Genomic DNA, 11,556 nt, shown 5'->3' with positions numbered 1-11,556 from the left:
GCAATATTATGGTGGCGCATGACCTTATTGACCCAAAAAAATTTTTTTCATTTTTTTTTCTTCACATATTGAAAATGTTGATTTTCATTTAATTAATACAGTAAGATGGATTAAATGCTGCAGTATGGATCAACAAAATTGTACGTGTGATTCACCGTACGATGTTTAAAGCCTGGGAATATGATGCACGTTTGTGTATATATTTACATATGTAAATATTGAAACGTTTCGATATTCGGGAGGTGGTCAATTTTCCAAATATCGGAACCTCATAAAAAAAAATTTAGAGCCGTTTTGGGGCAGAGCTCCACTTCTGCATATTTACCAAAATTTGAAAAAAATTGTATTTGTATACTTGATGCCAAAGAATGTTATCACCAAATTTTATCAAATTTTGATTATTTTGATTTCGTGATCCACCCCCCTCCTTAAGAAAGCGATGTTTTTTTTTCATAACTGAGTAAGTATTTCGCGATGACTGCCAGCTATCAGTCAAAGTCGATATTGTGAAAGTTATTCTTGGGTGGTCGACCCATCGCGAATACGAAGACTCGTCGATGCCTCTTCTGTCATATCCATGGAAATTTTCTTTATAATTAATATAAACAATCGTAAAATTTCTTTATGTATTTGTGCGTGACGCACGAACAAGTTTCGCGGCAGAAAGCCTCTTTACCGATGGAAAGAAACGGAAGAAAGTATAAATGTATATTAATTGAGTAATCGAAGAAATCGATGGAAAGTACACCGAATAATCGCAACGACAAATCAGTTAGTCGAGTCCATTGGGTTCATTGGGAAAATCGTAAATCCAGAAAGCGATATGACATGAAATTTCTTCTTGCGTTCGTCATCATTCGTAAAAATTTGATAAATGATTATTTTTGGTGGAAATATAACGCTGAAAATTTGGTTGTAAAATGGCAGCGTGTATCCGTCGAGTGGAGTAGAATGAAAGTACCCGGAGCGACGCAGATGTCAGCACCGGTCAGAGACGTCGACCTCGTTTAACTCGACGAGACTTTAGCACCAACTTTGAAGAGCGGCAGAAACCGGCAGGACTTTGAATGACTTTATCATTCGATTGAAATGAACGTAATAGCGGGGGCATCAGGCATAGTCCTCCACTCAGTTATCCCGTGATAATACACGAGAGATCGACCATACTCGATCTCGGCCGTTAAAATTTATTTCTATATCTGTCAAGGATCAATCGTGCTGCGTACTATTATTATTTAATAATTTCACCGACGTTCAACGAACGAGGGGATAGACGAGACTCGCGACACGTAGAAAAGGACGGAAAGAGCGGGAGAATCATTGAGCGTCTTTTCGAGGGGCATTAAAACCACCCTCATCGTGTCCATGTGGATCATTAAATCAACAACTATTTAAGCGTTTCGAGTCAAGCTGTAAACAGGTTCGGCACATGATTTTTTTTCGTTTTTTCATCCCATTCGAATAATTAATGGAGCCAGATTCTCGCTAGAAATAATCCCGAAAAGGATAAACATTTTGGCTCGTAAGAAAAATGAAAGTTTTATCTATCGTTTTCTTCCTGCTGATAGTCTCGAAATGGGTGAGGGGAGGATATTATGAAACGTCACTATTAAGTTCTATTTTGGGCGAATAGCGAGACTTCACGAAACACGGATTTAAAAAATGGGGAAAGTGATAAAAAATTGAGGAATTTTGGGTTTTTAAGAATCCAAAAACCGAAATTAATGCTGCGTAATGATCGACGACGAATTTAGCGCATTTTTACTGGCCAGTTTCTGTCAAATCTGCAGCATTTTTTTAGAGAACGAATGTACGCTTTATAGAAAATAAATTTTACATTATGCGAGTAACGAATTGGATGAAAAATGAGATTTTTCCGGATCTGTTGACGTCACACGTACCTCAAGTCTCAAAATGCACCGACAGCCGGAAGTATTTAGCGATCGCGATTCCAATCGATCCTCCAGATCCCCACCCACCGGGAATGAGAAAAAAACGGATGTTTTAAACCGTTTTTTAATTCGGACTCGAAGCACAGATTTTTAGTCGAACAATCGATACAAGTTCCGTTGATCCGTGGCGAAGGATTACGTGATTCTGGGTGTTTCTTTTTGTGTGTTCACCGTGTGAGAACAGGGCGCTACGTTTCGTTTGAGTTTTCTAAGTACGTTATTCAGATGACGTACTTTATTCAGGACTTTATAATTTATTTGATAAATCAGCTGGTCTAATGAATTGAAATTTTTTCTCAATCTACATTATTGTCCGCCAATTTCATTGTCATTATCCAATTAAACAATCGTCGTTATTGATTATTTCATCAATTATTCAATTAATTGCACTAAATATTCTTTCATGAGTCGTAGATTCGTTATCTACTCGATTAAAAAAAATCGTATTCCAACGATTTGCAAGATTTTTAGTTGCCTCATCCACCGAGCCCATTAAGTTACGTATGAAAGCTTCAATTAATAAGATAACACAGTGCTTGAATCTCGTTTAACGATATCGTTTTAGCTCAAAACTCACTTCGTTTTTTCCCACAAAATTTTTTATCAATTAGTTTGACTATGATACAAGTGTCGTTACCAAAAAAAAAAAAAAAATCCCAGTGGAACTACGTCTGCAGTTCGAGGCAAAGGTTAAAAAGGTTGCAAAAACTTATCTCATAGCTTTTCTAGTTCAAGATCGCGAGCTACAAATTTAGTCTCGAATTTACCGAGACGTTACGTCGAGTGCGTGCGAGTTTCTTCGTTCACATTGATACCTCGAATACATGCATGGATACCATTAGTGTGCATTCGTATAGGAAGCACCGTTATATACATAGAGCATTGCACGAAGCACGGAAGCAATCTTGTTATCACAATTTTCCATGTGGACTTGACGCGCGGTTACGATTGTGGCGAATTGACAACTTGGTTTGCAAGTTTTTGAAGATACTCGAAAGTTGCGGATGGAAATAAAACACTTTCGAGACAGGTCGACTGACGTGGCCTTAAGATTATCTCAAGTCCACTCGAGTGGACATTCTCACGTGTGTGAATAAATAGCTTTTGAATTGAAAGAGTCCTCCGAGATTCTCTAAATCGATCAAACAAACAATTAAATAAAAAAATGATATTCATAAGTTGTCATACACTGGATTGCTTTAGAAAATTGTTGTTCATTCTTGAAATGAAAAAAAATGAAAAGTTCGAAATTTGGAGCAAGCTCATTTCTTTTCAATACTTTTTCATGTAAATGAGAAAACAATTGGATTACGTTTTTCGATTTATTTACGATTTACTCAAGACTTGCTTCTGTTAGTTTTGCTTTCATACTTCTATTCGACAACGCGAAGCGTTATTCAACGAAATTAAAAGTTACAGCGGAATACCTCGAGCTAGAACTCCGCGAAGAGTAGAGCTCAATCGCTTACGTCAATTTCCTTCTCGTTATGTCTATAACGGATTTGACCATAGGCACGAACAAGCGTAGTCAGGAGGGTCACCGGGTGCGCCTTCGACGACAAATGTAAATGTTTGAGATTTTCGCTCAACGTAGACAGGAGAATAAAAGTAGGATGTTTGAGTCCTCATCAATGTTGATGAATCAAATCAAATTGTGACTCTTCGATGGGGAGAGCAAGCACACGTTGAGGGAATGACAGTTGTGAGAAAATTCAGAGTGTGCTCGAGGCTTTTTATTTATTCGCTTTTTTTTCTTAGCTTTTTAGTTCTTCAGAATTCAAGAATTCATATTCATTCGGCTTTTCCAAAATCATATGTAACGAATAGAGAATTTGATGCATTTCAGCCGGAGCCTGATCGTCATCGAGGGATGAAACAGACGGATGGCTGCGGATTGTGCGGAATTTATCCAAAATGGTTGAGTTCAAGAGCCACCACGAAAATGTTTCTATTAGTTTACGGCATTCTAGGCATGGTGCAGGCAATGGCGTTTATCTACATCGTCGTAACTCTCACGACGTTGGAAAAAAGATTCAAAATACCCAGTCAGACAACAGGTAAGATAGCATTTCTTTGCACTAGTGAAATAATATTTTTCTAAATAGTTTGCAGATTATTTTTAATACCGTAGAATTTTTTTGGATGAATTTGATATTAGCATTATAGCATAAGCCAAATATATAACTTTTTTAGTTTATAGAGATCAGCATCGTTCAAAATGCTCGGCAGTTTTGAAACATTTGTGGGCTTTATACTTTCGAACCAAAATCAATTTCCGTGGCTTAAAAATTGTCATTTTGAAGAACTCTTCGAATAATCTAATATCGCACGAAGTGACGATCTACCTTTGTTGTCAAAAAACGACAGAATAATTCAGTCAGTTCATGGTTTTCACGGTTTGGTCTAGATTTCAGTGAATTTATCAAATCGAATTCACCTTTTACCGATGAGCGAAAATGGTCGATCATACAATATGAAATTCATGAAAAAAATGAATTTATATGTCGATTGAAGAGAAGCAAAAATTCATTGAATTATTGTGATGCATTTCCAGTGAAAAAAAGCGAGTTCTCAAGAGTGGTTTTCTGTCAGAATCGGATTACCACAGTCAGACGGCGCCTTCTAGAATTTCATATTCACTCATGTGCGCAGGGGACCTGCAGAGTCTATCAGTGAACTTGTATACACATACATCGTCCACGTATATATAATCATAGCAGAGGTCTCGTGTCATCACTATCGGTCGCGCGTGATTATTCCCAACGGCAAATGCATGAACTTCATTATGTTGCTTTTGCGCACTCGGTCACAATGATTTTCTCATTTTAATTTGCACTGATTCGAATGGAAAACTCAATTTCATTTATTAATTGAATATCGAGTAATGAGGAAGCATTTCGTGCAATAAAATTAAAAAGAGCAATCATTTCTATCTTTACTGAATAAAAGCTGTTAAAGAACCAATCGACGACCGGAAAAATGTAAACTCAAACTCGCAAAGCGAAAAAGTCCTGCGCCTCGATCACCCATTCATTTTATCTTTCGTGTATTTTACATATTGTTAAAAATCCGATAATTTTTTTTAGTTAACCATTCTCTCTAATGTCCATTTTATCGATGACTCGATTTTTTCTGCTCATATTCCAATATTCGAGAAAATAAAAGAACGCCAATTCCATTTTCAGGAATCATCTTATCGGGCAATGAAATCTCGCAGATTCTGTCTTTGATTTTGATTTACTACGGAGGTTCGGGTCATCGGCCAAGATGGTTGGCGACAGGTGTTGGACTGAGTGCCGTTTCATGTTTCGTTTTGGCACTACCACACGCAATATACGGTCCGGGAAAGGATGCACTGGCGCTCACGCAAGAATACCTCGATCGTTCTATACTGAACGATACCGAAAGTAAGGTTAACACTGATCTGTCTCTTTGTCCTGGAGAGGAAAAAACGGAACACTGCAACGCTGAGGATGTCACGGACGCGAGTGCCCTCCCACGGTTTCTCATATTTTTCTCTCAGTTCATTCTCGGCATTGGTACAACGTTGTACTTTGGCCTTGGTCAAGTTTATCTGGACGACAACACCGAGAAAAAAGACACGCCGCTTTTACTCGGTAAAAAAAAATATATATATTGAATTATTGACGATTCCAGGCCGTTAAACATTTGATTTTCGATTATCCTGACGAGTACTGTCACGATGGTTCAATAAACCTTTGCGAAAACAAAGCAAGATTGGAACTTGTATCTCGTGTTTAAAGAAAAATTCTGAACAAATATGTTCGTATTTAACCACGTTGATAATGTTTTTTGTAGACGTTACATTTTTTTTCACTTTACGTATTTGTGCTCGAGAAGAAATCTTTACTGATACGAATCTAGTATCGTGCTTGACAGAACACACGTCTCGAAAGCAAACTTATAATTAATTCGTTTCATCACATGTTTCTAGTATTTATTTATTTTGGTGAAATATTTAACAATCGGCCCTCTGTTATTTCAACGAGCGAGGCAAGCACAAATCGTATTTTCATCAGCCAGAAGTTTCAGAATCAAAATTAGGCCGTTCCCAGTAAGGATCATTTTATATAAAAACTGATAAATCTGATAAACTGAAATTTTTTCACTGTTTTTACATAATGTTCGACTTGTTGCCGCCACACATCTCCAAGTCAGTTCTAACAAGTTAAAAAAACGCCTTTTCAATTTAAACACCGATCAATTTAACGTCCATTCTTAAGATTGGGTGTTCTTAGTCATTAATATACCCAAAATATCGAAACTCTTATAATGTTTTAACAATAATTTTGGTTTCGACGTTCAAAGTTTCAGCACGTTTCCAAAGGTTTCGAGTTATAGGTAGAATAACAGATTGTTTCAATAATGACAGAAAATTAAAATGAAGAGCATGGCCCGAGGAATTATTTCCTGTGCACTTATAGTCTCGTTGAATGAAAGCAAAAGCAACTTAGTTTATAGAGATTTTTCTATTTGCAGGATGCACTTTTTCTCTTCGGACGGTTGGACCAGCGATTGGTTTTGTTCTCGGATATGCCTGTCTTAGTTTATACATCGATCCAATCCTTCACCCTGTTATCAATCAGAATGATCCACGATGGTTGGGCGCCTGGTGGCTCGGATGGATTATTCTCGGCAGTCTTTTGGCAGTATTGACTTGCTTGATAGCCATGTTTCCACGAGAACTGCCTCAGCCTAAGCCAAAAGAAAACAAGCAGGTATTCCAACTCGAACGTATTGAAAAAACAACATTTATTGGCACGTGAAATATTTTTGTAAAACATAAAATACTGTCGTTTGGAAACTCCAGCAGGATCCAGGTGAGGCACCTCTGAAGTATGACCTCAATTTTTATTCCTCAAACCCGAAGGACACTTCGCCAGAAGTGTCGAGATTGACGCCAATCGAAGAGGAATACAAACCAACACTTCGAGACTTTCCAGTCACCCTTAAAAGAGTCATGCTGAATAAAATCATTTTGTGCAACAGTCTCGCGGCTACGTGTGGTATTCTGGGTGTGATTCCATACATCACGTATTTAGCGAAATATCTGGAAGTTCAATTTTCTACTCCTGCAGCCGGTGGCACCGTCGTCACAGGTTGATTTTTCTTTTGTCCTACCGGATCGTTCGATTTTCATCAAGTTAATCGTGTCACGCTTCAATTAATTACAGGCACGATATCCCTGATCGGAATGGTCATGGGTTTCTTGATATCAGGCTTCGTGATAAGCAAATTTAAACCTGCAGCAGCGAAGCTCCTGTCGTGGAATGTCTTCGTCGGCGTCATTTATTTCGGGATCATAATGTCATTTATCTTCGTGGAATGCGATGGACCTCGCGTCAAAGGGCTGGACTTACAGTTCGACAGGTAAAAACCAATGACTTCTGAAACTCTCAAATTGTTGTTGTTTTTTTTTTTTTTTTTTTTAATATATAAGATACGAGAGTTCATCATCGAGTCAGCAAGACAAGTGCGAGTATTTCTATCCTCAAGATTAAAAATGAAAACGTTTGTTACGTCCCGAGAGGGAGATTTAGTTGAGTTCGTTCAATTCTCGATGCAGAGAACGATGTATCGATTGATCGATCATCGTTGGTGAGTCTTCCTTAAGGTTTTGGACGATTCTCGATGACATACGTTATATTGTAGGTAAACGTGACCTTGAGTTAGAGGTTTTAATATCCGTAGATTGGGAAGAGATTTTCCAAGCACGGAGTCGATGTTAAAGGTCGTTGAATAAAAAATGTTCGAAGATATTTTGTTACTCAAAATATGACTTTGTTTATTAATGCAGAGTTACATTTTTCATTACAAGTTGAGATAGATTTTGATTTGAATTTCGCTGAGTTTAACAATATTACTGATTGGAGAAAAGTTATTACGTTTGATATTCGATTGTAACTTTTCGGAGATTCGGTGTTAACTGCTTGCTGTGTTAAAAAAATGGTGATTTTATAGCTTCGAGATTTACTTTGAGAGACTTATGGAAGGGGATTGTTTTGTGTTTAAGATTGGCTGTTGAAGTGATAAGAGGTTTCCCAGGCTTGGATGCTGGTGGAAAAAAATGTGGGAAAGTAGGTTACAGGGTTTGATTGGTTCGGTTTTTAGGATGAGGGAGTTTTACGTAACGACGTGATTCCGTTCTAACGATATCGGTCGACTTGGACCGGTTGATCATCATGAGTTAGAACTGTAATGAGTGATTGTTTTTCCCAGCTGACATAGAGGCGGATAATTCGGGTTGGTCTTATCGATACTGTTTAGCTGTGTCTTGCTGGTTGGATGATGAGATAGAGTAGTTTTTGTGCACTATGAGCTACGCGTTATTGTATGTCTAAATGACTCTTACCGATGTCGACAAATGATGATGTGGCTTTAGTTTGCATACTGTCTACTAGTGTGTCGAAAAAAATTAGGGGGCTACATAGGAGTATGTGTTAGGACGTAACACGCTCATTAATTTTTACCATCAGAACGAACTTCACGGAGCAATGCAACATCGATTGCAACTGCGAGGGTGTAAAATACGCCCCGGTCTGTCACGTTTCGTCAATGACGACGTACTACTCGGCTTGCCACGCAGGATGTACGATTATAATCGACGGCCAAGATTACGGGAATTGCAGTTGTGTATCACAAACGGGTTCGGCGTCGAACGAGGGCATCGCAATTTCGGACTTTTCTATAGCGATTAATGATACAATGGACGAGTTGAATTTCGTAAAAGCTGGCCCTTGTCCAGTCGATTGTACCAAAGCCTACGTTGTGTTTTCTGTTCTGAGCACCGTCACTCACATTCTCATTTCATCTGGCAAAATTGGCAACATACTCGTCAACTATCGGTGCGTTGAGAAAAGAGACAAGAGCTTCGCTCAGGGTGTGACCCTGACGTTCGTATCCTTATTCGGTCTCATACCAGGACCCATCATTTTCGGCGCCCTCATAGACTCGACCTGCCTCATTTGGGACCATTCTTGTGGTGCACAAGGAAACTGTTGGTACTATGACAAGGAGGACTTTCGGTACATCATCAATTCTGTTTCTGCAAGTACGAATCTCTCTCCCGTTATACCTCGAATGAGTAAACAATCGAATCTGCAAATCGATCATATATTTGTCATGATTTTTTTTAATGAGATATTTTTACGATGACTTCCAGCGTTCATTCTGTGCTCCGCTATTCTCGATGGTCTTCTCTGTTATCTGGCTCGAAACCTCGACCTCTATGGTCTTAAGGACGACAAGCGTCTCGGATTCGTCAAGGATATCATCGCATCTCCATCGGCAAATTCCCCGACCGAGGTCAACGGAATGGCACCCTCGCTCGCCGAGACACCCGACGATATCGATGGGAGTTCCAAATTTTGAGGACTTTCCCTCGTCTCCTTCGGCGCGGTTGATCATGCCGGAGTTTCGGGTGATAAAAAGGAAAACGTGAGGGCTTCGCGTTCCGCAATTCTTTCGAAAAAGCAAAAAGATCTTATCGTCATAATCTGCGTTCCAGAAAAGAGTTGAGCTTGTGCCAGACCAAATTCGATGATAGATCAAAACGGACGTTGATTTTGTAAATAAATTAAAAAGTTTCTAGGAGAAACCGCGCACTTGTTTCATATTTTTCTATGCAATGTACGGAATTTCAAAGATTGTGTTACCCTCAAAAATGCAGTCTATTCGTAAAATTATTTTGTTTATGTTTTCATACGATAGAAAGTCGGTAGAATTTTCCTCGTTATCTATAACTCATGTGTGATTAAAAAAGAATCTTTTGATCATTTTTTTCCAATTTTATGCTTCGTACTCAAAGTATGAACCTGACATAATTGACGTACAGTTTGACATACTTGTATTTGAACCAATGAAGGATCCAGTGTCAGTTTTAAGTCATTTTCATTAAATATACAATCGCTCGAGAAAGAAAAAAATTTATCTGTGGAAGAGTAAAGAGATTTGTGATGCGGCAGCACGAGATTAAAGTCCGAGTCACCAAAGATTCTTTGGAGGAATCAAGGACGATACAAGAACGAGCTTCAAAAAAGAAGCGCAAGATTAAGTCTCCACCGAGACTCGCGACGAGTTCCTCCAATGGGTACACTAAAATAATGATAATTATAACAATAATAATAACAACAAAATGCGACAGTATCCTTCGGGAGTGAGGGAGAGAGCCGAAAAAAGGGTATACGACATTGGGGCTCGAGAGTTTTTGTTTGAGAGCCTTTTAATTTTTAAGCCTCCTAGATCTCCCGACTAATGAATTCGGCTTTCCGCGAGCGAAGCTCGCTTTTCTACTCGAACCTCTCTCGCCCACACTGGCGTCGGGCAAATTGACCCCCCCCCCCCCCCCCTCCTCTCTCCACCCCTCACTCCCTCCTTCGTCCTCTTTTCGCGTCGTCTCTTTGGCATTGCGCTTTTTCATATCGATCGGGTTTCCGTTATCCTCTCGAAGAGCCGGAGTATCAAAACCATGTGAAATTAACGAAGATTACGAAAGTGAATGATAAATAATTTTGAAAATTTTTTTTACTATTCTATTCTCATTATTTTTCCGTAAAGTCATAATTTTTAGCTACTCGTTCACTCTGCCGTATAATATCCATGAAAATAGGCAAATAAGAAAAAACTGTTACATTATAAGACACGCTCTCTTCATAATAAAATTGATTTTACCACTGTGGGCACCGTGGTTGCATTAGTGCATGACCCTGACCCATCTTTCATACAGAACTCATCAGCGTCTTCTAAGACGGAGTACAGTCTTTACAAAACTATTACACTCGCAACTGTATTGTGGGACGGAATACGTGGTTGAGCACGAAGGAATTGTGACTGACCGTAATGTTCGGCTCATGAGACGAAGATGTACTCAGAAACACGGGCTGATAAGGTCGAATTGGGAGAGCGAGTTTTTAGGACAGAAGAAGCAAAATGGTCGTTACTTTATCACGTTTTTATTCAACAATGAAATTTACTCGGGTAAAAATGATTGGAATCGTAGTCGTATGAGTTCTGGCTTTACGAAAATTAGGATAAACGCAGCGAAGATGAACGACGACTTTGATGCGGTGAACTCAGTGATTTTATGATATTTTCCCGTTCTGAAATATCAGAATAACGAAATGTTGTGAAGATGTTTGGGATTGAAAGAGCGCGTAATGAATAATTGACTGAAAAGCGGAAGCGCGATGGAGAAAAAGCTCGTTTTTGGCCGTGAACGAATCTTGTTCTTCGCGTAGAAAACGATTATTAGAACGGGACACAGCATGTGCATAATAAAGTCTACGACGATCCTAATCTTGCTCGTCCGGCCTTGTCGACGTTCTCTGAATGTCGCAATTTAGAGCCATCGCGTACTCTCGCGCATCTAACAGTGGGTTGGTGTGCAGCAACACCGTACAATTTTGCCCGCACTATCGCGTGCACATCTCGAAATGAGAAGAAAAAAGTTTTCGCGCGTGGAACCTGGTGAGAGAGCTTCTTACGCCGAGGAAATGCGAGATGTCGAATTTTTTCTGTTCTATCTTCCTCGTTGACAGGCACCACTTGCAGAAACACTTCCGCGCCAATGAAAAAATACGAAAAG

At 39.1% G+C, this 11,556-nt stretch overlaps 1 protein-coding gene across 2 annotated transcripts; it reads left to right on the top strand.

The window, feature by feature from the left end:
* Nucleotides 1-1,115: 1,115 nt before the first annotated feature.
* On the top strand, nt 1,116-10,650 carry Oatp33Ea (Organic anion transporting polypeptide 33Ea). 2 transcript variants are annotated; one of them, XM_043415152.1, is made up of 8 exons: nt 1,116-1,420; nt 3,799-4,009; nt 5,138-5,569; nt 6,453-6,691; nt 6,787-7,072; nt 7,148-7,343; nt 8,450-9,024; nt 9,136-10,650. In XM_043415152.1, the coding sequence occupies exons 2-8, from the start codon at nt 3,823-3,825 to the stop codon at nt 9,342-9,344; spliced, it is 2,124 nt and encodes a 707-aa protein (XP_043271087.1). In that variant the 5' UTR covers nt 1,116-1,420; nt 3,799-3,822; the 3' UTR covers nt 9,345-10,650. The 2 variants fall into 2 exon arrangements, with proteins under 2 accessions (XP_043271087.1, XP_043271086.1); XM_043415151.1 differs by having other exon boundaries at nt 1,117-1,420; nt 6,784-7,072.
* Nucleotides 10,651-11,556: the final 906 nt, after the last annotated feature.

Source organism: Venturia canescens, chromosome 3 (genome assembly GCF_019457755.1).
Source record: "Venturia canescens isolate UGA chromosome 3, ASM1945775v1, whole genome shotgun sequence".
NCBI classification, from domain to species: domain Eukaryota; kingdom Metazoa; phylum Arthropoda; class Insecta; order Hymenoptera; family Ichneumonidae; genus Venturia; species Venturia canescens.
The sequence above is the reverse complement of the archived record's forward strand: the minus strand, read 5'-3'. Positions and strand labels throughout refer to the sequence as shown.